Genomic DNA, 26,542 nt, shown 5'->3' on the forward strand with positions numbered 1-26,542 from the left:
GGCTCCCTCGGCTCCGGGCCTCGCGGAGGAGCGGGCTGTGGGGGTGCAGTGCCGGGGAGGGGGAGCGGTAGGCGCGCGACGGCGCGCACGCGCAGAAAGCCAGCGTGCTCCCGCCGCGCCTCCTCGCGCGCCAATCGGGCACCGCCCCGCAGCGTCGCGGCGTCGCGGCGTCGCAGCCCGAGCGCGCCGTGCGTGCCGTGCGTGCGTGCGTCCGCTCGTGCGTGCGTGCGTGCGTGCTTGCGCTCGGCGGCGGCGGCGGCGCAGCGTAGCGTCCCCTGCCCCGAATGAAAGGGACGGTCCCGGCGAGCGAGCGGCCGTGAGAGACCGGCGGCGACGGGGGGTGGGGGTGTGCCTGAGCGGCTCCTCTCCCCGCCGCCCCACCCGCCGCACGGGTGAGTGACTGCCGACCGGCCGAGGGACCGATTGACTGACTGGGGCGCCGACCGAGCGCCCCGCGCCTCCTCGCCCCTACCCGCCGCTTTTGCCGCCCGCCCCGGGGCGCGCGCGGCGCCTCGGTCCCGTTCCTCCGCCCTGGTCGCCCGCCCCGACCGCCCGCCCCGCCGCCGGGCCGCAGCCACCCGCCCGCCCCCGGGGGTCCCGGCTCAGTCCCTTCGGGAGGCGATTCCCGGAGCGCTGCCCCCTTCGGTTCCCCCCGACCCGCCGGCGGCCGCTCGCTCCGCCCGGCCCGGCCCGCGTCCCGCCCCCGTGTTCGCGGGCCGCGCTCCCCTCAAAATGCGCTGAGAAAAAAGGGGGGGATCGGCCCTCCCTCCCTCCCCCGAGCCCCCTGGCCCGCCGAGCCCCCCGACCCCGGGCGGAGCCTGCCGCCCCCAGCGCGCTGGGCCTCGGCTGGGAAGAGCCGCTGCCCGAAGCGGAGCCGGGCCGCTGTGCCCCCCGGAGCGGCGCGGTTCTCGGATCGCCCCTCTGCCCCGTCAGAGCGCTCAAACTTTCCCGTAGCCCGGCCCTGCTGCCTGCGGAGTCTGCCCGCCTCGGCGCGTTCCGCGCCGATCGCGGTTACCTGTTCCCTGCCCATTGTTTGGGCTTCCCGGCGCTGGGCCTGCCTTTCCCCCGTCTCTGGACCCCTATTTTTAGGAAGTTACAGCCGTAAATCCCAGTCCTGCTTTGTGCAGTGCCGGCAAGATGCTGCGAGAGCACGGCTCTGGGTTAAAGCTCTCTATAGGACGTGAGGCTTTGGGCTCTGGGCACTGCAGGCACCCTCAGGTGCCGTCCTGCTGCCGTGCATCGCCCCGTTGTGCCCGGCTGTGCCCCCAGCGATGGGCCATCAGCGTTAGGAAGCACTGAAAGTTTCTTGAACAGAGACTGCATCTTCACTGAGCATCTGGGAAGCACCACATCACTGTGTTCTTTGGCTTTTCCCGAGAGCCCAAATCACTTCATTGTGCCTAATGAATATTTTTTTAAAGCCTTATGTATGTTTTGGAGGTTTTCATTGGGTGTCAGGCGTTTTTTTTACGTAGAAATTCCAATCCCGAGTGATTTTTTTAATGTTATTTGTTAATCGTGTAGGCCACGCAGCAGAACAGTCTGTATACGAGAGAGCATAGCCTACAGATCACTGTCCTTTGCTGTGACTGCAAACAGGAGCCTAACTTCTGTAAGCGTGCAGCTCCTGAAGCGAACTAAGGCAATAAAGAGAGATCAGAATACAGTTTACTTTCTATTCTTTGGTGCTGATTGACGTCTCTCAAACCGAGAACCTCCTCCCTGCCCATGCCGTTGAACTTGCACTTTTCTTTTGTGTTCTAAAATCTCTTGCCTCGAACTCAGGAAAAGAATATGCAAGCCTGAAGGTGTGTAAAGCTTGCTTATTTAAAGATAAGGAGAAGATGCTGTTGGGGGAAGCATCGTGTTAAATCCATTCGTGGATATTAAGAAACACGAATGCAAATGAAGCGAAAATTTTTTGAGTGAAAAATGACTGAACGAGTTTCTTTTTTGTGGTTTCTAGGGTATGTGTAACCTTCAATTTTTATCCCAAGCTTGTGGAAAATGTGTTTGTATGTCGTATCTGTGTTTTGTATCTGTGTTTTGCAGTACATGTCCCGTGCTGATAGAGATATGTACAGTCTGCCCAAGCGGTGCTTCCTGGTGCATCACTTTCTGTGAGCAGCCCGTGGAGCTTTCTCTGACAAAGCTGACAAGCAATATTTCTGTCCAGACTATATTTAAATACTATTCTGAAAGTCTTATTTGTTAGGTTTTTTTTTTGTTTGTTTGTTTTTTTAACATAGAAAACAAATATGGAGGTGTTTTAATGTGTTTTTTTTTTTCCCCATCTTCTTATGGAATGCAGCTTGATGTTTGACAAACCGGGTTCATCATTTGAGGGTTTAACCCAGGAGATGAAAACCAAACGTGGAGGTCCTGCTTTCAGAATTGTTGCCCTGTCCTATAGCTGAGCACCTTGTTCATCTATTTGAGAAAATGGCTGTTTTTAGCTGAGACGGGCTGAGAAGGGCATTTGGGCACAAAGGAGGGTCATTCCAGGTGTAGTGGGTTTTGGACTTCGCTGTGAGCCCTAAAAATGGAATTGGAAGTGCTGTGCATCTGTCAGGTGGCAGCAGTGCTGTGTGCCTCCCAGCTCCGGAGGCGCAGAGCTGAGGGCAGCTCTCTGTGCTCAGCCACGGTGCTGGCCTTGGGCTTCTTGTTTCTGGGAAGTGACTGTTATGATTGAACGATGATGAGAGCCCTTTTTGTTTTGTTTTTTACTTTTGTGTGTATGTGTTTTATAAATTATTTGCATTTTTTTAATATGTGGCTTTGCTGGTGAGGTTGAAGGCTGCCTGTTGTATCTAGCAGTCGTTACTGTGGGAGAAAGTTTGTGTTAGCAAAGCCTGTGCACGTGTGCAAGGGAAGCTCTAAGTTTCCTTTTTTAAAAGTAAATGTAGCAATATACTGAGAAGCACAGTCAATACAGTGTCAGTATGAGCTGAATACAAGCCAAACTGCCCCAGTGATCTACTGAAGCACAACTTTGTGCGTGTTTTGTTAATCTGGTTCTAACCCATCGCTATGTGATTTATGTTGAGCTATTGAACGTGACATGAAAGCAAGGCTTTTTTAAAAAATTACATTATTTCCTACTCATCTTTGGCAGATTTTTTCCTGCTTCCCAGTTTTTTGGTTTTTAATTAAATTAAAAAAAAAAAAAAATTAACTGTTTCCTTCCTTCAGAAAGCATTCATTCTTTTTACTCAAAAAGAGATGACAGAATTGTCTTGTTTTGTTGTGTATTTTTTTTTTAAATTTAGAAGAATACAGTATAATAATTCCTTTGTGTTTAACACTTAAGGACTCCCCGTTGCCACTGCAGAAGGCTGTGACTGCTTGATCCAGATTGGCACATTTTTTGTGCAGATCAGCAAGATCTGAAATCTATGCGTTCTTCTTGTGAGTGTGAATCACCAGCAACTAAACTGCTTTCCAGCTACAAAGAGAACGAATGAAGCTGTTGATAAAGCAGCCAAATAGATACAGCACAGATGCTACCCTTGGGTGCACGAATTTCATAGCAAGCATTGCAAGGCAGGCGCTTAGAATTCGGTCTGAAAATCTATGAGAGAGGAAGAGTGAGGATCAGAAAGCCTTGTCTTTTAGCAATAATACGTGCCGACAGAAACTTAATAACATTCCTCTGCTTTCAGTTGTACAAGCAGTGAGTGATATTACTATTAGGGGCGTCTGACAGCAGAGAGGAGCTGGCAGGCTTGGCTATGCAAATCTCCACCACCGGTCACGCATTTTCCTGCAGCCAGCCATTGTGGCACTGTCCAGATGTATTGCAGATCTGCTGTTCTCACTGGATTGATTTTTGTCGTTCCCCCCCCTCCCCAAAATATCAAACTACGTGGCAGCTTTTCATATTCAGATGAGAGTCTGATGCAGACAAAGGCTGTGGAGGAGACTTTTATTGCAGTTGCGACAATTCTGACATTAAGACTCTAATCTCCAAAAGGTGTGAAGTCTGAAGAGTACAGTGTTTTATTTCTTGAAAGGTGCAGGAGCTAATGAGCGCAGACTGCATAGTGCTGGACCAAGAGGCACGTGCTCTCGTGAGGTGTTTTCACTTCTGGACTTCATTAGGAGTTGGGGACCTTAATGATAGATTTTCCCAATACGTTGCTGAGAATGTGTGAAAATGTTGAGATTCGTGCTGCATTTAATCCTCATGTGTTTTCCTTAGATGAGGAAAAAGAGTTCTGCAGTTACCAATAGCTGGTGTCGTGCTGCTCAATTTGCAGCGGCTGTTGGAAAGGTTTCCCTTGGAGCCGGTCAGGGGAGATCCTTCTGAAATGTTGTTGCTCCCACTGTTTGACCAGCCACAATATATCTGTGCCATACCTAAAATGGTAACGTTTTATCTTCTGATCGCCACCCTCATATGAGGGCAGCTACTCTTCTGCTGGCTGCTTTGAGCTTTCAAACTCAATATGAGCTCAGGGTGTGAAGCTGACCTCAGTTCTTTGGTTCTGTTTTAGCATGAGTTCAGTGGGATGGGTTTTCTTGCAGGTACAGGCAGTACATTTCCTACAAATTGCTTTGCTGTAATAAATAGAATAGGATTAATTATTCTATTTAGCTATTAACTAACTCCTCCCCCCTTACAATTGCCATTTTTGATATATTTTCAATGTATTGCTTTTTCCCCAAAGGTTCCCATGTGTCCATAGTTTTATTTTAACATACAAACCTTTTGCTTAAAGAATTAAATCCATTTGCTGCTTCAGTTTCATTCCAAGTAGCCGACTGCTGCCTCAGCCCAGTGCACATTGATTTGGGTGTATTTTAGTAGTGTAAACTGAAAGCTAAAGAGGTGTAGATCAGTTTCAAGCGACCAATCTTGTATTTATAAAACTGTAAGCTAAATTGCCCTGTGTTGATGCTAACATGCTGATTATGCTTTTTTTTCTGTAGCATTGAGAGGATTAAAGTGGCATTCTAAGAGCATTTAAAATCATGACAAGCTCAGTTGGACAGAAAAAAGTCTCGTCAAGACAAAGGAAGTGTGGTTTTTGTAGATCTAATAAAGATAATGAATGTGGACAATTATTGATGTCAGAAAACCAGAAGGTGGCAGCACATCACAAATGTATGGTAAGTAACCCGTAGGAAAAAGGAAATGAATGTCATGAGCCAGTAGAAGACAACAAACACATCTTTAGATAATACTCAAAATCAATCAGCTGTGGCACTGGGGAGATGATTAAGCACTCTAATTTGAAGCTTTGGTGTTTGTCAAATGTGTAAATGTTCTAGGTGATGTAAATACTCATAATAAGTTTTGTTTCTGTAATTGTAGCTGTTCTCATCTGCGCTGGTATCTTCACACACTGATAATGAGAGTCTTGGTGGATTCTCTATTGAGGATATTCAGAAAGAAATCAAGAGAGGCACTAAACTGGTAAGTCTGTTTTGAGCCCTTGAAAATGAAGGGAGGATTTGCCTACCTCCCAGAGAGTGGACTGTGAAACTGTGCCGTGTTTTATCATATGTTGTTTCTTTGGGGCTCTGAGGAAATGCACAGCTTACCAAAGGCGATGATGAAGTGCATTAGAGGGAAAAAAAATCAGTGGATCTGATGGTACTCAGATTGAAATAAAATCTAAATAATGGTTGAAGAATCTTTAAGAAAGCATCAAAAGTAGTTTATTCCAGTCAAGTCTGCTCTCATGTAAATTATTATTTTTACAGTTGTAACTTAATCATGGAGCTGTAGGTTCAGAAATCCTATTTTTACAACCTCTTTTTTTGTCAGAGCAGTTGTGCATTTGTTTTCCAAGCAAATCTGAGAACTCATTTTCAGAATATGCCAATTTTTTTCTTTTAATGGACTGAATATAAGAAATAACATTCCCTATATTTATATTTCAAACTCAACCATTTCTATTTAATGTTTTCTGCTAGATTTAACAATGAAACCCACGTTCTGAGGACCTAGTAAGGGTAATTTCGTGCCTTTACCATTATTTGGCTTTGATGATAGATTTTAACTACTAAGTATACTTTTTTGGATTCCTTTTATACTGACTTAAGTCAGTGCCTTTGGGTATCAGTGTTTAGAGGTGCATCAGTACAGCAGTGACTGCAGCTCTACCAAATTCATCAGAAATGGGAAGAGAATTGTTCAGAATTAATTCTCCAGCAGCTAGTCATGTATTTCATTTTTAGAATTTACTGTTTGCTGTTTGAGAAATGTCTGGTTCTTTTTCGGAATGCTTCTATAGATGATCAGTTCACTCCTCAGTTTAAATCGCTCTGATGTATTTACCAGTTTTTGGACTAAGAATAGTCCTAAGTATCTCTGTAGGACCACGATTCTGTAATAGTCTGATATTTCATCTAGTGTCTCATCTCTATCTTTTCCAACACCTATGACTTTATTTGCTCTAATCAGATGAAGCATAAAGAAACAAGCGTTCACGAGTTATTCAGTTCATGATTAGGGACTTGGAAAGAACACAGTAGTAAATAAAAGTGCAGATCACAAAGAAACTTTGGCTCTTGGGACTCTTAATCTTTTTTTAAGGATGTTTGTTTTGATATCATTGGTGCTCTCTTTGTGCCTCTTAATCTCTCTGTGCACATTCACCAACACAGCAGCTGCATATGTTCTTGGAACACACTTCAATCATATCCATGTTTTCTGCAAGCAGCTGAACAACTTAAATCAATTTGCAGTTCTGAGATGTTACCTGTGTGGAGGGAACATACAAACTAATTTTGTCTTAACTCGGATGTTCCAGGTAGCTGTGCTTTATCTCTGTCTGTAGCCACCAGAAATCTATAGCTCTGAATCACTCTCAGGAGGAATTCTTCATCCCCTCCCCACCCCTGACTTGTTAGGAAACTTAAAGTCCAATGCTTATGTTTAGGCAGCCCAACTGTGCTGCTAAGGTCTGCTTTTCCTGTTCTACCCTGTGTTTTTATTTGGGAACTCATTGAAGCAAAATTATCTCAGTGTATTGCATTGTGATATGTAATTATTTTGCTAGCCTGTACTAAATGTGTCTGCAAACAGATGTGGTGTAGTTGCCCTCCTTCAGTGGGTGCTGCAGCTGACAGCCAGGTCTGTGCTGAAGGTTGAGGTGTGTTCATTTTTGGAGTGATTAACAGAGAGTATTTCTGTGGTAACAAAGTCCTGTCTGAGAAACCCTTCTAAGTTCAGACCTGGATAGGGCACTCTTTAAAAACTCATTAATTAGGGAACAGAATGCACTGATGTAATTATTGTTGTCTCTTAGTTATGCATGGGAGGATTTTTTTTAAGGGATCACCTATTTTTCAGCTCATCAGATTTCACATATACTTGATGTAACTTGATTGATTAATCTGTTGGCAGTGGCCATTTGGACAACACGATTGGTACCAACTGAATAAATGTTATATTACCCTCAGGCTAAATAGGCTAATAATTCAACATAACAACTCCTGTGGTCTGTTTTGTTCATGCATTTATGAGAAGGAAGTTTCCTTTTACACCAGTCCGTGTATAAAAATAATGAAGCACAAGCTGAAGTCGATCAAATGAGGTTGATTTTAACCTAGGCTCCTATAAAAAAAGCTTTGATCAGCTATTAAAATATTTCAAATTTATGACATAAAATACCATTTCAAATTGGATAAGAACTGGAGTCTGACTGCAAATTGAGTGCTTGCGAAAGAATAAGTAGAGATGACCCAAACATAAGGTGTCACCTCTGTGAAGTACATAATTTTCTACAAAAGTAAATCACTTCTTTTTATCATGGGATTGGTAATTGATATATCCTGATGATTGTACTGTTGCATAAAAGGAACAAATTTTTCCTTACTTTTAAAATAAATGAAAAAAACAGCTGAAAGCTGGAAGAGTTAGAAAGGAGAGCAGAGTACTCAGCAAGATGCACTAAAATATTGCTGTCCATGACCTCTTTTGTTCTGTCACCAGGGGTGACACATGGAGTATCAGTCTTCTTTTTAAACTCAGAAGTACTGAGCCAACAGTAACACGAGTTGTGCTTTTGTGTCTTTACAGATGTGTTCCTTATGCCACTGTCCTGGAGCAACCATTGGTTGTGATGTGAAAACATGCCACAAGACGTATCACTACTACTGTGCTCTGCATGATAAAGCTCAGATAAGAGAGAAACCCTCACAAGGCATTTACATGTAACTATCCTTTATTTGTTATCTTTCCTTTTGCATTTATATTTCACATTCCTCGTTGTTTTTGTTTGTTTGTTTGTTAAATAAAGAGCAACCAACCAACACTCAGAACTTAAAACTGTTGCAGAAATATTCTGATGATGATTGTGGCATTCAGAAAGTGATGTGCTATGAAAGCACTTTTTCACTGAAAGATTTGTATGTCAGTGAGTCTTACAAGTGGGAGAAAAATGTACTGGCATTTAAATTTAAAATATAAGTAAATAATCTGTGAATCGTGACTGACTTGACAGTTTTCAACTACTTTGTTTATAGGATTTTATGTCGAAAACACAAGAAAACTACGCATAACTCTGAAGGTAAAATTATTCAATATAAATTTTTCCCATTGTAGAAAGATACTTCGGTTATATTTAATTCTTCTGGAGAATACAAATGTTTTCAGTAAAATTTAGATTTTTTTTATTATTTATTTGTTTATTTATTGAGAAATAATGACTTTGGAAGCCTGATTTCTGTATTTTTCTAAAAATTATTGATTAAGGTGGAGAGGAAACCCAAAAACTGAATGGCAGGGTGTTGTGCAGATATACCATGCTCTGATAGAATAAAGGATGGGTAGAAAAAATGCATTCCCTTGTAGGAAGAAGTTGGCTTATATTTGTAGTTCAGTATTCACAGTATCCACATCTGAAATGCAAGAAGCTTGTCAGGTAACAGCTCATCTTTTCTATTGCTAACATTCCTATTTTTTCCACAATATTTTGAGCTATTAGATCCAGTTCTTCAAATGAGAAGAGCCCAGTATTAAATAAAAGGGTTTATGATCAGATCACTGACAGATGTGTTTCTGTTCAATTTTGATTAAAAAAAAAAAGCTGTATGCATTCATAGCTGTGTGTCTTTGCATAGAAGAGCAGTGAAGTGTGCAAGGGGTGATATGCCACAAAAATAGACAAACTTTATGGTCTGCTACATTCTGAACTAGTTTTGCAATTTTGTGTCCAGGCCTTTTTTTTTTTCCCCACCTGTTTGTTTTCTGCTATATCTGATTTGGGTGAGCAAGCATTTCTTAGTTCACTTTTGTGTTACTTTCAATAGAAATGTCACAGATTTAAGCAGTGAGGAGCTTATTGCTGTGTATTGAGAGCAGACAAAATTTCACAAATTCCATTTCTGTCTGCCAAATGCATACTTAGGATGATGTATTCTTCTGCTCTTATTCTCATGTGCAGCACTAATTGTGAGCTTTGGGTGTTGCATCACTGTTCCTGCAATACTGAAAGCAATAGAAAATTCCAAAGTAAAATTGATTTTTTTTTTTTGTCTGCTTAAATATAAATTTGCTTTTTTTTTAAATGCTCTTTGTTCTGATTTTGCCATTGGTGGGTTTAAAAAAGAAAAGCACCATAAATAGCATAGTAATCGTACAATGGGTGTCACAGTTTCGTTTTCCATACAGAATATGGAAGACGTTTGAATCCAAGGAGAGAGATACCATTCTCTTTGTGATATTTAAATGTATTTCATGTTTAATAATTAAATATTTAAATTTTGTGCTTATGACTAATGGCTCACACTGGAACCTATTGAAAAATACATGGAGCCCGGAGTCACAAGACATTATTTTTTTCTGCTTGGAGCTCTTTGCAGGACTACAACTTGTGCAGGATCAGAACTTGGGCTTTTAAAAGTGTTCAGAAATGGTTATCTCCAGTTCTACTGTGTTATTCCCTAACTGCAGAGGCTTTTATGGCTATGCATATACCTGTCTGAGAAGACATGGGAAAAGTAACTGCAGAGGCATTGTGTTGGGTTTTTTCTTATGTGTTGGTGATGGCAGCTTCTAAACATCGGACAGGTCCATCCAGAAAGAGTCAGACTGAGAGGAAAACCAGGAGTAGTGAGCATCATCCTGAGTCCAAGGAGCACAGTGGTATCTTAGCTAGAATTTAACTTTGCTGTAACTGTTTGTGCCTAAAATATTTAGCTCCGTTATGATTTATGCCTCTAGAAATGTGCAGTTGTACTTCACAGGGGTTCTTTTGTTTTATTTAACATCTGTGCTGGTAGCCCAGCGCTCTTTCCCCAGCAGCTCTCTCCTTAGCACATACAGTTCTGGTGCTACACCCATACAAGACTATTAGTAGTAGATTTTATAATGGCACAAGCGGGGGGGTTGTGCTGAACCTCCACTAAATTAAAGAAAGTAAAACTAATTACCTCTACAAGATAGAGAAGTGTATGGGATGGTTTTCAGAGTTTAAGAAGGGACCTTGGAGGCTTTGTTTCTTAATGACCAGTTGATGAATTTTGCTCAGTGAGGTGGTAGCTGGAAGATGCAGGATGGCAGTCAGATAAGCTCTGTGTGTGTGCTTTGTTGGTTTGTTTCTTGAGAGAAATGTGCATATCAGAGAGGAATGTAAATGTGAAAGAATAGTGGTTTGTGAAGCCAGAAAAGACTTGCACAGAAAAGTGAATAGACCAGCCAGGGATACAAGATGCTAACGTAGCACCTTTTTTTTCTCTTGTTTTATGTTTCCTTCTTACGAATCCTTGCTTACAGCAGTTTTTTGTGACAGAGTAGTTGAAGCTCGTCAATATTTATGTCACTCAGGTTTGGGTGCACAGGGACACTTTCTAATGGAAGCTTATTGCTTTGGGATGCTTGGTCAATGTAGAACGTCTGTGTTTTTATCCCTTGCTCTCTGTTCCTGCATTTAATTGTTAGTCTGATTTTTTTTTTTTTTTAATGTCACTTCTGTTGGGGGATGTTGGAAGAGTTTTTAGGATTGTTTGGTTTGATGCAGCGTGGAACAGATTTGGTTTTGGTTTGCTTTTCTCTTCCTGTAGGTTGCACTGCTGCCTAATAGCAGGATTTTTCTGTCCCTGCCCTCAAAAGCAAGCGCTCCTTTTAGCATCCTAGCTCGAGTCAGAGTTCTGATATACCTTTTCTTAAGATTTTTAGTTCTTCAAATTATTACTTGATTTTTATTTCCAATTTATTTTTAAAAATAATGATTTAAAAATCTGCTGCTCATTTAATACCTGTTAAAGAAAATTTCCTGAGGCTACTTGGAAGTTCAGATGAAGGACCTATGTTGGAATTCAGCTTACCAGGTTAAAACCTAACAGAAAGGACCTCTTAATTGTTATTTATTGCTACAATGCAGTTCAAGTGGGGCAGGAATTCATCGGACTCAGTATCTCCCTACTCATCAAGACAAAATTAATGAGCGACAGGAGTTCATTTCCCTTTAATTTTGAGGAGCTGTGAAGTACCTTCTGTTTTTTGGAATATCAAAGTGACGAACGTGGCAGCAAAGCAGCCTGCTTTACATTTGTTATCAGATTCAACAGTTGTTAGCTTGGTCTGATTTATCTGTATAGCCCAGCCTTCAGGTGACACAGGACAAGAAAAATACATCGCATTTACTCTTCTGCACGTTTCAAGTAATTCATTTGTGCAGTGTTCCCCCTAGCTGGTAAAAGAATAGCAGTGAGGTGCTCTCTTTGTTCGTGGCTGTGAGGCTGATGAAATTGAGGACACGGCAGAGCAGACCAAGCTTCTGGTTTTGTGTCTGCATGTCGAGATTTTTATCTTGCTGCTTACCAATATAACTGACCTGACCTGCACTCAAATACTTTATTCGTAAGCTAAGCAAGCCTTCTAAGTTTCCAGTGCCTAACAAATTATGGCAGACTGTGCCAGTGCTTTCAACCTATCACAGCTCGTTCTTAGTCAAATTGCTGTCCCTTTTGGTACAGTTCATTTTTTTATGAGTAAAGCTTTGGGGCTGTTTATTGGAATTTATTTCGGTTTACTAGAAATCATCATCGAAATTTTAAAATTGCTGTCTTCTATTCAGTTCCCTGCAGGTGGGGCTGCCCTGGTCCTTCTGTATTTAAAACTAGTTCAGCTGATCCAGACAGTTTAATATTAATTAAGAGAAGAACGTCATTCATTCTTCTATTAGATCTGTTCCCTCCTAATGAAGAATAAGGAAGGCAGCCATGTGACTGCCTGTTGTTAATGTCTAAAACGGACCCTTGGGAACTGCTGGGTCAGAAAATAATGTCGGTGATTCCTATTGTAGCTGTACACAGAGCCTTGGGGAATTAGGTTTCCATGATAGAAATAAGGACACGCCATGTCTCAGCACCCTTTTTATCTCATTCTAAAGCTCAAACTGAAATCTGTGCTTATCTTTTTGCGTAGTAGGTGTGGTCAGGATAGTATTCCTCTGTCTGACCTGGTTAGAATTTCAGTATCAAACCAATCACTTTTTCAAAGTACTGTTGAAGCCAAAGGCTGGTAGGAGAAACATCGCAGACCTGGTGGCATTGTGACTAGGTAACGTTTTGATTCACCATGGGATCCTTAATCTTTGTTTCTTCATAGTTGCGTTTTCTTTAACACTGTTCATAGCATAAGCTTGCCTTCCACTGTAGGTGCCAATGCAGCCAGGTGTAAAAGCTTCTGTAGCATTGCAGTTTGCTGTCCTTTCAGCTCTGCTGGTGGGTGGTTACAGTTTCTTTCTAAGCTCCACTGACTCAGCCTCATTGTCTGTGGTAAGGAGCTGCTCTGAGTATGGCATCAAATGCATGTACAGTGTTAGGACAAGAAGGATTGATCCAGATAACAAATTAACCGCATATTCAGTCCATTGTAGACTAATTAGGTATTTTGAGGGAACATCACTGTGGTGCTGTCCTAAATAAAACCAAGTAGCTAATGGAAAAGGAAAAAATCAGAAAGTAATATGGTAAATGATTTATACTGTCTGTGGAGCTGTGCTGTGATGTTTACATTGTAATTCTGCTTCTTACCTAGGCAGGACATTATCCAAATAGAAACTTGGTCAGCTGACTGATGTTTGAAAGGTTCACCAGACCAGTTATTGTAAGCTTTTTGATTATGTAGATAATATATTATCAGTCTGCTGTCTTTTGTCGATAGCTGTTTGCTTGAAAGAACGTTTATGTTTATAAAGGACTATTTTATTCATTTTCTATGTTAAAAGCATTTCATTGCAGAAATAATCTCAAGTTCTTTGTAACATAGGTACTGTTGAGTCAAAAGTAGCTTTTGAACAGGAATCATCAGTTCCTTGAGGAATCTGATACTTTGAAGAATGTGGTGTTGGTGACCTAAGGGTTAACTTGTTTTTCTGCTTCACCCCTGTTTTCTAGAATTTAGATATGCTTGACATAATGCTTGTCCCTTTCCATGTTCAAAAAGAAAATAGAAATTGTACTCAGCGTTTAGATACTTGATTTCACATCATTTTCTAATATTAGTGACTGCTACTTCAGGGTGTGTTCACTTGATTCTCTATTTGCTTGCAAATATGGAAGCCTCTGGTTCTTATTAATGCTTAGAGATGTACTCACATTTTTTGTTACAGTCTACTGAGACAATAAGGTTTCTAGGTTTTTTGACATTTCAATTAAACGTAATTGTTGTCAGACATGATTCGTTCTTTCTCAGCTGTATTTTTAAGGATCTCTTACCTTAATGTGCTGAAATACATTTTTTTCCTTTTTCTGACCTTCTGTTTCTCTTCTAAAAGTCCAGCAAGCTTGATTTTGTTCCCTGTAATTCAGGACTTCTCTTATCACAAATGCTCTGGGAAACTTCCAGAATGTTTTCTTGTTTACATAGCGGCACATTTAAGGTGCTTCTGTATTCTGCAATTTGACTTCTTTGTATGGACAGTCCTACCTGTGTGGACAGTCCTACCTGTGTGGACAGTCCTACTTGCAGATGTCTTTCTGCAGTCAGTTCTGTTTACCATCCTTGTACACCCTTAGACCCTTTGCTTCTGGCTCACTTAGTCCATTGTTTCAGATAATGTAGGAGGTACAGAGAGCATCATTAGCCCTTGTTGGACACATTCTCTTTTTCTTTGTTATTTCACAGCCTTTAAGCCATTTAATGCTGTGTGTTGGTTTGCTTTAACCTAGATTTTGGAAAAGGATGATTCCGGGTTTATTTCAAGCTCAAGTAATAAAGAATAGATGAGTGGGTTGAGTAGTATCTCCACTTCTTGTCAAGCTTTATTTTAAGCAGCAAAGCATCTTGATCCCTTCTCCCTCTAGTCAGATCAAAAGAGAAATCTTTGACTTTCTAACGCTCAGTCTCCATGTTAACAGTTTGTAAAGTACAGAAGTTTGTTCATCTTCTTTTTGTGGTACTTTGTACTGCTCATAGATTCCTAAAATGCAAATGTAGGGCTTGTTGTTACTCATCTCTCTGCTCATCTGAGTTTACAGTATCATGTTCTTAGATGCTTTTGAAAACATAAAATATTTCCTCTTGATTTCTAACCCTTTGCACCCTCCCTCCTGAGAACACATTGCATATTAAGCTTGTTTTTTCAGACGTGTTGTTCAGGGACTTCTGCAGAAAGCTCGTAGGATACCTGCTTTGAAGAGTTCATATAACCTTGTATTGAGAATATCATGGTGATTTTAAAAATCAATGCAGTACTGGGATATGGGATGGGGGCAGTTGGAGAATACTTAGGGAGTCAGGGGATTCAGAGCTTGGGTGATGTCCATCGTGAAACTTCATCTGGTGAGGGAGGAGTTGAACAACTTTTTGTGTTTTCCTTAGTTCAAGCTGACATGAGAAGTTGGAAACACCCAACCATCAGATGCCAGGGAAACTGGGTAAGCTGGCAGTGGGCTTGAGGGGAGGGATAGGGCACGAACCATACTGCTTATTGAAACAGTAAAGGACGTCCGAGGCAGGTGTATTTTAAAGCTGGTTACAATTTTCTTTGTCCTTGGTACTGTTACACCAGCTCATAGCACTGTTAAAAAGGAGAAACTTTAAAGTTCCCTGGTGTTGCAGAGTGATGTAGTGCAGATGGTCACATTTCAGTGGTGTTAATCCATAGCTCCATGTCACATAGAGACCTGACTCCACAAGGAATTGCACTGACTTGGATCAAGTGTCTGGACTTCAGTGTATTCTCAGCATTTTGGGGATTAGTAGTTTTGAGGACAGGAAAGGGATTCTTCTTAGAGGAAAGCTGTGAAATTGTGGTGGATTTTTGTTACTCTGTAAACATCCTTTAAAAATACAGCATGTTTATTTGTTAAATTTTAATATTTTACTTATAGATTAAAAATTGCACTTGAGAACTTACTCTGTAAGGGGGCTGTGGCATTTCTTACGTGAAACTGACTTTCCCATTTGCTTATACTTTTGCAGTTAATGTTCATTTCCAGTTGTGAGAGTGTGAGTATGCAGGGTTCAGAGTATGCTTTAATGCTTAGGAAAAAAAGGTGGACTAAGTGTGTTATGGTTGGCAGGATTCTGGATTAAAAAAAATAATGTTGGTTAAGGGACTGCATTCCACGTCACGGAACGCAGTAGCGAAATCTCTGATTTTGGAAGGAATATTTCTAACTTTTCATATGCTGATGTTACTTAAAGGCTCAACAATTTAATTGTCACTTTTGTCTATGACTCTTTTCAACAAGGAGCCACCTGTGCAAAAGACTGGCATATTTTAAATACATTAGGAGGAAGTTCTTATCTATGATGAGAGACAAGATGGAGTTATTTTCTTTGGAAGAACTTCTTAGGTTGTAGTAAAACTTGCTATGTGCAATCTGAGAGGTAGGATATTTCAATAGCACAGTGTTGCTTTAAGAATTTAGCAAATAATGTTAAATGAAAAGTAAGTTTAGGTGGTAGATTCACTAAATAATCCCTGCCATCACATATTCTTTCCTTTTCAGACTAAAATAAATGGTGGAACTCTTGCAATCTCAGTGTAAAGTAGGATGCATACTGAAGCATAGGAAAGTTGTAGTAGATGCATTTATGTATTTTAGTCGTCACATGGGGATATGTCTATATAGCTGATTGATCTGGAGATTTAAGCCAAAATATTTTGAAGGCTTGTATGAATTTCTTCTCAAATCTTTGCCTCCTTCTAACCACACGACTGCACAGTGCTTTTGGGGAATTACATTTCACCATAACGTGTTGTGATGCATTTGGTTTTCTTTGCTAACAAATGTGCAAGAAGCTGTAGTTACTTCTGCGTTTAGCAAGAAATGTGATAGAGCAAGCTGAATAGGATGCACTCGGATGCAAGACTTTGGTTTTCTGCTGCTAAAATTTTCTGGCTTTGGAATATATTTCAGAGCTTTGACTTCGACCTTTTGTGCGGTTGATTCACTGTTAATCATGAGCTAGAGAAAATGTGATCTGATTTTTATGTGCTAGTCGATAAGAAATAGGAGTTCTGGTGAAGCAGCTCTTAGAGTAAGATGTTCTGTTTATTGAGACTAAGAAATATCGGTGGTAAGTGCCACAGCAATACTTAATGGTAGTATCACAACAGATACATGTCCCATTAATGTATAGTAGAGAGATTCCAGATCTTCTGATGAGGTCTTCCTTCCATTTTCGGGATCATGATGATGTTTGTGGCTTGGATTTTGAGATCTATATAGCAGAGTATATGCATTTTTCTTCAAGTGAGTTACTGAAATAACTTTGTAGTTTGAGCAGAGGTGGATGTTGCTTATTAGAAGGAAAAGCTGTTCCTGTGAGCTGGATTAGTGGAGAAGTTGGGATGCAAGAAGGTGGAGCTGGTTGTTAATATCAGGTGTGGCTTAATTAGATCGTAGTTGAAGCAACCTTGGGAAGTTTGCAGGATTGATCTGTGTTGACTGTATGCATCTTAAAAATCAGCAGTGCACTGCTGTAATGCCAGACGGTTCTGTGTAGCAATTCAGCAGTTGGTCTGGCATTTTCAAAGGAGTTCATCAGACTTCTTTGGTATATCTGTATTCAAAACATGCTTTCTTATATTCTTAATGGTCCATAAACACTCTATTTTGGTGGTTAAATCATCCATGGTTTTCTGTAAACTGGCTTTTTAGGTGTAGATGCAAAAATGTTCTGCAACTAAAATGAAATACTAGGTGTGTCTCATAGAGGCAAAATACCTTCCAGTTCTACAACTGGTTAATATTTTAGCCAAAATGTGTGACTTTTTCTTAAATCAAAATACACCAGTTAATAATGCAAGGAGAGAGGGGTTACTTAGATCTGCTGGCATAAGAACAGGTACAATTTATACTGAATGCGTGCATCTTTAAAAACAAAATTAAAATTGTTTTGCACTATGGATTGACATCTGTTGGTCATATTTTCAGTGAAGATGGAAATAAGCACTGAGGCTGTGTGTTGGTCCTGAAAGTAGAATTTGTAAGCAAGGTTAAAGCTTTCTCAAACGTGACACAGCTTTGGGTCTTTTTAACATAATGCTCATGATATGAACATAATACATACATACGAACATAAATAAAGTAAACGATGTTTCCAGGATCTTGCACGTTTGTAATAAGTGTGAAAAGGTTACTATTTTGATTTCTGACCAAAATAAGGAAAATACAAGTTTTTTTTTTGTTTGTTTTTGTTTTTTCTTATCTGCTTTTGGTTCTGGTTCATGTGATATTTTTGAGAATTACAGTTATTATTATTTTTTGATGATGTTTTCTAACTTCTAAAGCAGATTTAGAAGAAAGTATCAACGAACATGAATTGGAGCCTTCACCTCCCAAAGGAAAAAGGAGGGGTCGTAAGGGAAAGCCAAGAAAAACAAATTTAAAAGGGCAATCAGAAGACACTAGATCCACATCTTCACATGGCACAGACGAAATAGAAAGCAGTTCCTATGTAAGCAGTAAATACGCTCAACTTCTTAGAAGAGAGCATTTGTGTGTTTCTTCTTTGTGAATATCATTTTAATTAAAATTTGCATTTGTCTGAGCCTCCAGCTGGTGGCCACAGGCTTTTAAAATTGCAACCTTATTTATAACCCAGCAGTATATTTTAGTAAAATGTTTTTCTTTCAGAGAGACAGGTCTCCCCACAGAAGCAGCCCCAGTGATACAAAACCTAAATGTGGATTCTGTCATGCAGGTGAAGAAGAAAATGAAGCTAGAGGAAAGCTTCATATATTTAATGCCAAAAAGGCTGCAGCACACTATAAGTGCATGGTGAGTAACAGCATTGTTGTTAATCAGTTTATTATGAATGTTATCTGAATTGCTGTTTTGGGTTTTAATACAGTATCTTTACATGTAATTATGCGTGAATGTTGTCTTGCTGATGGTCTCTTTAAGCACTGAAGTGTTGTGAAATGTGCAATTAATTTATTTTCACTGCAGGCAATATGGATAAAAGTTGGCTGCGGGCTCAGAGATGGAATTAGTTCAGGGAAGCTCTTTAGCATATTAAAAATGTTCTGCGAGTGTCAAAATGCATACATGGCATTTAAAGGGAAAAATAATTAACTCCAAGAGTCCACTCCAAAAATTCAGTACAAGCACCTTTACTCCACAGGCATTCAGGCAAAATCCAGGAAGAATCAATGAACTTAATTTTCTGACAGTGCATCCAGGCTGTGTGACTCAAGCAGGGAGTGGGACGTGGAAGTTCTAGGAAATTCTTGCCTTTAGATGATTGCGTTTGGAGAACTGTCATCTTGCAGGGCATTTGCTAATTTCAGTGCACTTGAGCAAATAGTGCTGTCTTTCACAGAATTAGCTCTATGAATGAAGTAGGGCCTTGCAGGATGACCTCAGCAGTTTCTGTTTTACTTCAGGATAAATGCAGTGGGCAGTCCATATATTTGTGCTCTTCCTATAGCTACCTTAACTGAACAGAGAGCTGGCGTTCCCCAGCAGTCTTGGGAAGGGAACAGAATACTCCTAAAATGTGTGGTGATATTTAATGACACTTCTTGTTTATTCCTTTATATTTTCAGCATTTTTTTGTCTACTCCTTTTTCTTTTAAAATACATCTCTCTGAAGTAGCAAATGTAGTTAAAGCAGTCAGGTGGGTCCATCAGACAGAACACTCACCATGCTGATGGCTTTTAGCCTGAGATAACTGTCTGCAGAACGTCCCCTTCTGTGAGTCGTGCACGTAATTTTTTAGCCATGTTTGGTAACCTGAGAATATTTTGGACTTATTTGTTTTACAGTTGTTTTCTTCTGGCACTGTCCAGCTAACAACAACATCAAGGGCAGAGTTTGGTGATTTTGATATCAAAACTGTACTTCAGGAAATCAAGAGAGGAAAAAGAATGGTATGTATCTGGAGAATGTAGAGAATATATTGCTGATTCTACTGAGGTATATACAGGTCTGCCTACTTCCTTTTGTGAAACAACCTTTTCCATTTACTTCTTCATACAAAATTGAGATGTATTATTACTTCTGGCATAGCTACCCAGATTGGAATCACCTTTATAATTAGTGGTGGTTGGGCTATTTAGGGTTTGTTACGGTGGTGTACATTTGTAAATGTACTTATAAAGTATTAGCCTTCCTGTACTGTAAGAGAGTAAAAGTAAAGTTGGTAGTAGAGGTCTGTAAAACTACAGATAGGCTTAGAGAATCCATTATTGCAGTGACTTCTTTCCAATTGATTGATATTTTAATATGTGGAAGTGTTAAGACCTTAGGCAAAATGTCACATTGCATTTTATTAAAATTACAGACTTTCTTAAAAGTGTTAAGAACTTTGCAGGAGAAAAAAAAAAAAAAAGGGAGGGGAAGCAAAACCTAGTAACATTGTTAGTTAAAAAAAATAGTATCAAAATACTAACTTAACTGGTAATCAAATAATACTTGGAAATGCAGCAGTACTGCAATAAAGCTGTGTGTGGTAGTTTTCGGTGCCATGGACAGGTAGATCTGAGCGTTCATGTTTTTGGTAGGTTTGTTTTACAATATCTTTGATTCCAACTTTATTGGAAGGATGATGTGCCAGAGAAATTACAGCAACTATTTTGGAGCACAGTAAACACGAGGAACACTAAACTGAATGTAAACTGAATGTGAAGAGGTGGAAAGGCTGAGCAATGCCATTCTTTTCTTCTTCCTAAACAGAAATGCACGCTTTGCAGCCAGCCTGGTGCTACTATTGGGTGTGAAATTAAAGCCTGCATAAAAACGTACCATTACCACTGTGGAGTAGAAGACAAAGCTAAATACATCGAGAATATGTCACGAGGAATTTATAAGTAAGGAGCTGTGTAAATCTTGAGTCTGTAATGCGAGTGAAAATATTGCATAGCACTTCTTCTGCCCAACTTGACGTCAGATGTATTATTTTTAAATATATCTCTATGTATCTGTTATTAAGGAACTGTTAACTGTACGAAATATTTCAATTAGGCTGCTGAATTCAAATTTCTGTAGTTCTGTAGTAATGTACAAATTGAGAAAAAACAATGATTGGACTTAAGGTATTTTCCTCCTTAATTAATTGACTCATTCTCTTATGGAAGCCCTGGATAATCTAAGTTACTCCATATGGATACGTTTTGTAACTTTACTTTGGGTTTACTTGGATCCCCTGACTTCCATTACTTCCTGTGGTTGAGTTTCTGATGCCCACAAGAGGGCATTCTGTGAGCAGTGTAGCAGCAGTTTTTCAAGATGAGAATTGATCCAAGTTCTGTTGGCTAGTCTTTTCTGCAGCCTTATTTTCTTTCTGTTTAACTGATTCCTGGCTGAAAAACATGACATGAGTTACCAATTTCCTTGTAGTACTTCTCAAAACTAACTGAGAGCAGAGCATCTCTGATATTTTCAGCAAAAACCCTCACTGTTTCTTTCATTGTGCTAGACTCTATTGTAAAAACCATAGTGGAAATGACGAAAGAGATGAAGAGGATGAAGAAAGAGAAAGCAAAAGCCGTGGGAAATCAGGCACTGACCATAATGACATTCCTCAGCAGCAGCTCAATGGAAACTAGGTATGGAAGTTACCCCTGACAGATCTATTACCGAGACTGAATCGCAGTATCCATTTAACGTAGTCTATTGCAGTGAAGTATTTAAATCTAGTGTATGCAGATAAGTATTTTTTATTGGCACACTATAGAAAAATGGGGAGGATTTGTTGTTTTTTTAAATCCAGCTGACTTTGTAACAGTATAAGAAAGGAGGCCCTCGTTTCTATTGCTAATGTAGATGTGATATCAGAGCTGCAAAATGCTTTTCTGTACGATTTTAAATTTACCATTCTTTTCATCATTTTTTAAACAGGTTCAAGGGACAGAGTTATAGAACTGGGAATGGCTAAGACATCATAACTACTAATTCTTTTAAATTGTTTTCTAAAATCAGAAAAGGGTTAGTAACTTTTTACTACCCAGCTCTGTTAGAAATTTCATTGAACTGCCTGAAACGTTCATGTGTGTGAGCCTTCAGTAAGTGGCAGAGTTTTACATGTCAATATTATGTAGTTTGTAGTCTGCAGTGTCTGGAAAAAAATGAAACACTATATAAATGATATGTAATATGTACAGTGTCAAAAGTTAAGGCAGACATTGAAATGAAGTAAGATCTATATTTCTGGACTGAATAAAAACCTTAAGATTTGGAATGTGTAAGTTGTTTAGTGGATTCATGCAAAGAGGGAAGGTCTTAGCTAGTTTAATTGACAACATGGACAGAAATTGGTGGTGGCAACAAGCTGGTACTTTGTGAATTTTGCATTTTCTTCATATACAAGTTCCAGAGGCTATAATGGGAGAGCCGCTCTCTGTTTTTGCTTGCAAAGCACACAGTAGAAAAGGACTCAGCGTACATCGAAGCACGCTTGAACATTTCAGGTTGTTCCTGTTGTGATTGCTCATTCCACCCAGCATTGTTTGCGGGAGACACTTGAGCAGCTGTTGGTTCTGAGCTGTGAGCTTTAGGACTCATGCCAAAGGGCTGTAGTTCATTCTTTCCCCAAGGACCCACTTCTTTCTGTGTCTCTGATTTACAAAGAACACTTCATTAAGTGTGATTAAAACCTTACTATATAAATGCTTGGACTCTGAAGCCCAATTTTTTTTCTCTTCAGAGAGTTACAACTCTTAACTCACTATGGAATTTAGCCACCATATCTGACGTCCATACCTCAAGTGTTCTGTGTTGTGTGGAACACTTCATGTTTAGTCCAGAATATGCATAGAGGTCCCATATTCTGTAAGAAGAACGAGGAAACAACCTTTTTTTTGCTAGATTGGTATTTATTTTTTAATCTTATGACCACTATGTGAGAAACTGCTTATCATCCTTATTGTTTTGGTGATTAATTTTTTTTTTCCTCCACTTTCTGTCAACAATCACATCATGGAATTCTTCGTTCCAGATTTTGATGTTCCTTTAGGGAATAATCAGATCTAAGTTATACCAAACCTGACAGATCAGTCCTCTGACTGCTTTCAGAATACCTTGTCATTTCTGATGGCTCCAAGCTTCTTCAATTGGTCTGTTAAAGCACATTCTCAGACTGACTTAAATAAAACCAAAAAGCTGAATCTAGTCCACGTTTGTCTGTTGCTATCACACCACATTGTTTAGGGTTTTGACTTGTTTCACTCTGAACCCCCAACAAAACTCCTAGATTTGAAAGAAGGAAACGAGCAAAATACACTGATTTGACTATAAACTGCTACAATTCTTCTGTGATTGGTATTGCAAAACAGTTCATTTTGTAACATGAGTTTCTGTAGCATTTTTTACTTGTATTTTTAAATAATATAACGTGTGTCATTGTCTTCTTATGCATTCCCTTAATGTCTTGAGGGACTCAATTACTGTATATTAGACTTTCTAACATTTTACCTGTTAGAATTCATTCAATTCTGTTTGCTTTCCTGGAGAATAATACAGTTTTGGAAAGAAATATCGCTGTGTACAGAAAATACTCAGTTACTGCTCTAAACATGATGCCATGGATCATTTTTATTTTGTATTTGTAACTTTCAAAATTAAAAGCGTGACTTGAATTGCAATGACAGATCGATTACTGAAATTGTCTATAAGGTGTTTTGTTTCTTTGAGAATACAAACATTTCTCAGCCACTCAGTTTTAGAAGGCAAAATAAGGTCCTTCAGCATTTAAATTACTTGTAGATTTGTGCCTCAGACATGGCCCTCCCATGAAATAAAGGCACTTTGTTTGCATCTACTGTATTTTTGACTAGGGTTGGATGACAGGTGCATGGGGGTAGGTCTGCCAGCATACTGATTGTACTTGAGACTGAGCTCTAATTCATCTTGTGTCCGTTGCTTAGTATAATATTCAGTCCAGTAATTCATCTGTTGTGAAATGAATTTCCCCATTCCATGCCTCTGAGAACAGCACTTTACCTTCGGGTAGCAGAACGGTGGCTGGTTACCTGTTACCTCCTTGTGCTGAGATGGCCTGACTGAATTGTCATTAATCCAAAATTCATGGAAATAATGCTAAAAGCAAAAATCTTTTCTCTTACAAACCTCAAATTTGTCATAACTGACTTCAACTTATGTATGCTGGGTAAAAGTGCCTTACAGTGTAAAAATTGTATTTATACGTTCCCAAGTAGCATTACCTGCTGGGGAGTAATTATGTTGTGGTGTTAATATTTAGAAGAAACGTACCTCAGCAGTGTATTTACTGTACATCTCTTATGTCCTTAATTGTAGTTTTTAAAAGCATGACAATGTATGATAGTATACAACATTTACATCTTTTTTTTTTTTTTTTTTAAGACAAGATACTGCCATTACTGTCTCTTTATGTGTATTTTAGCTTGGAATTTCAGACAGTCTGTCTGAGGGGTTTTTTGTTTGTTTGTTTTGGTAAAGTAATGTAATCTTTGCAAGCATATATTGAAGAATATTCTGGAGCATCTACTGCGTTCCCAGAAATGTTAGAAGTAATGGAAGTGCTCTATAGGTGGAATAGGTATGTTTAAACTAGCTAGGTAAATTAATGCAATCTATTTGTTACTGAGATGGGTTTTGGTTGTTTTTGTTTTGTTTTTTTATAGGCACCTTCTGTTTTTCATCTCACAATCAGAACTCTTGAATTTAACAGAACTTGTCTTACGAAACTGGTCTCACTTTATTTGATTTTTTTGGCCTTTGGGCATTTCTTTTGCTCACGAGTGTAATCAAGAGTAATGTGTGCTGTTAAAGTCTCCTGGAATCCTCTGGAATGGAGGTTTCTCCCCAACTCACTGTATCTCTATATTAACAGATCTGCGATCGTGCTATACCAAGAAAGGACTGTACCAAGGAAGGACAGGCATCAGAAGGGTATTGTTCAAATTACTTGAGGATACAGCTGGTGTAATGCCAAAGTCCCAAGGCATGATCAAACACCAGAGCAGTAAGCTGTGATATTACTCCATTTCAAAGAAGGGCAAAAGGATGGTTCAGTACCAGCATCTGTGCAGCTAACTAGGATGAAACAGATTAGGTGATCTAAAGCTCTGCTTATTCAGCAGGTGTTGATCCACAGGAGGCTCTGTGATAAAGCTGTACTAGGAGTTACACCAGATTATTGCTGCCCTCCAGGAGTTAAGTCCATCTCCTACACTCCACAAAGTCTGATCTTAAGGTACAAAGAGCTGTGCTGATCTGAAATGATAGATTATACTGAACTGGCTCTAAGTGTCTGGTATTCAGTGTACAAGAAGTGGAATAAAAGGAAGAGGGCTTGCTTCTTACTGCAGCCTATTTGAGGAATAGCTTTAGACTGAAGCAGAGTGAGAGATGAAGATGTCATGATGTATTTGAAATATCAGACTTATCTGCCAGGTGATAATCAGTGCATTCCAAAAGTATTAATGTGCTGAATCAGACTGACAAGAAAATGAATCCTCATTAGATGAAATTAATCTGAATGGAACTGAAAGTACGTTGTATCAAATAGTAGCCCTTCTTCCTTGTCACAAGGAAAAGATTCCACTGTATTAGTGATGGAGATTTAAAAAACAACAACACCACAGCTCTTGATTTATATACTTTTTGAAGCCAATTTCATATATGCATATGTATGCACATTCGTTAGTCAGCAGTGACATCTCAACCCTTAAAAGATCCTGGAGAACTGTTTCTTGTCAAAAAAGCACTCAGGTTAGGTTAACATTTGCAGCTTTTGCTCTAGCATACATTTACATTAGGTGTAAAGACAAGGAATGTGTAAAAGAGGGTAAATGCATTCCTATCTACAATGTTATGTATATTTTGTTCCTGTTATATTGGCTTTACTTCCAAAGTTGTAGTTTGCAGTATTAGTTTCTTTTTATTGGTATCCTTGCATATATATATATATATTCAATAAATGAGTTATGAATTTCATATTTGCATGTCTGTCCTTTTTCTGGAAGCGTAACTTTAAAACTGACATTTTAATGCATTGAAAGCAGTATTTCCTATTGAGGTTACAGGCCCATAACTTTTTGCTAGAAGAGAAGTGAGAAAACATTCCTACAGTATGGGCTTAGTGATAACTGTGTATTTGTGTTCTGTTCTTACCTTGCATAATGGTTAACCTTCTTTGTATTTACTGCTTGTTAGTAATATGAAATGGCTGATTCACTAAAGGTTCCCATTCTCACCCTTGAAGAACCTTCTGAAGGTCTGTATCTCATGAATCAGTTTAGACTAAGACTGCAGAAGGTGATATAATTACGTTGTATAAGACCAGATAAACTCAGGATGCACATTGGAATCATAAATGAAGTGTAAGATATTAACAAAACAAAAAGATTGCTTGGAAGATGCTGGGTTTGTCCAAATACTCTCACATTCTAGATTCTATGACTTCCTGGAGTGAGAGAGCAATAAAATTCAGTGATCTTAAAATATCAAGAAATGTAATGGCAAAAAAACTTTTTTTTTTGTAATAGCTACATGCTTTTATGTTATCACCTTAAACAAGAAATCAATTTAATGAACACAGTGGGTATTTATTGTGACCTGGGAAGTCATGTCTCCAGTCAGCACAGGCTTCTTTGTCATGAAAAAGTTGTCGTAGATGACATCACAAGTTTGATGCTGGGAGCAGTTCTACCGCATAGTGCTTGATGTCATGGAAGTAGTTACTGGATACACATCTATTTCATTTTATGTGTGTTTTTTGTTTGTGTGTTTTTTTATTCAGTCAGCTGGGGGATCAGTGAAGGAAGCTGAGGATATTGGTGAGAAGCTGGTCACTGCAATCTTGGTATAATGGCAAAGGAATCCACACAGGAGCACAAGATTTTCATTGACCTTGTGCAGTATGGTGCTAGGGCAGAGCGGTGAGTTGTCCTCTGCCCCCACTTAAATGAGCTCTGCTTAATGTACCATAGGTAAGAGATTTGCAGCATAGGCAAAGTAAGAGGAGTCATCTTTATGCCTGGGTCATGTATCCCACGTGGTAAATTATTTTCAAGCCTTAAAGACAAAAAGGAGATGCAGTAAAGTCTCCAAGCTCAGGTTGTGTCTCTTCTTCCACCCTTCTGTTCAGAACTCTGAGCCAATAATTTTAACTGGAAAATTAATGGAACGGAGAAACTGCCT

At 39.5% G+C, this 26,542-nt stretch overlaps 1 protein-coding gene across 4 annotated transcripts; it reads left to right on the forward strand.

Moving 5' to 3' along the window:
* The first annotated feature begins 202 nt into the window (after positions 1 to 202).
* On the forward strand, positions 203 to 25,336 carry PHF6 (PHD finger protein 6). Of its 4 annotated transcripts, none has more exons than XM_048959548.1 (11): positions 203 to 392; positions 4,933 to 5,112; positions 5,318 to 5,419; positions 8,033 to 8,166; positions 8,479 to 8,522; positions 17,706 to 17,872; positions 18,052 to 18,195; positions 19,186 to 19,290; positions 20,096 to 20,229; positions 20,838 to 20,967; positions 24,022 to 25,336. In XM_048959548.1, exons 2-10 carry the CDS (start codon positions 4,975 to 4,977, stop codon positions 20,965 to 20,967), a joined length of 1,098 nt encoding a protein of 365 aa, XP_048815505.1. In that variant the 5' UTR covers positions 203 to 392; positions 4,933 to 4,974; the 3' UTR covers positions 24,022 to 25,336. The 4 variants fall into 4 exon arrangements, with proteins under 4 accessions (XP_048815505.1, XP_048815507.1, XP_048815504.1 ...); XM_048959550.1 differs by having other exon boundaries at positions 24,231 to 25,336; XM_048959547.1 differs by having other exon boundaries at positions 204 to 392; positions 21,260 to 25,336.
* Positions 25,337 to 26,542: the final 1,206 nt, after the last annotated feature.

Source organism: Lagopus muta, chromosome 13 (genome assembly GCF_023343835.1).
Source record: "Lagopus muta isolate bLagMut1 chromosome 13, bLagMut1 primary, whole genome shotgun sequence".
Taxonomy (NCBI): Eukaryota; Metazoa; Chordata; class Aves; order Galliformes; family Phasianidae; genus Lagopus; species Lagopus muta.

Excerpts from the sequence above, each read along its gene's own strand:
- PHF6 (XM_048959548.1), top strand. The coding sequence starts at position 4,975 with ATGACAAGCTCAGTTGGACAGAAAAAAGTCTCGTCAAGACAAAGGAAG. Across the intron at positions 18,196-19,185 it reads CAGCACACTATAAGTGCATG|TTGTTTTCTTCTGGCACTGT; the intron begins GTGAGTAACAGC and ends TTTGTTTTACAG. Across the intron at positions 20,230-20,837 it reads ATGTCACGAGGAATTTATAA|ACTCTATTGTAAAAACCATA; the intron begins GTAAGGAGCTGT and ends TCATTGTGCTAG.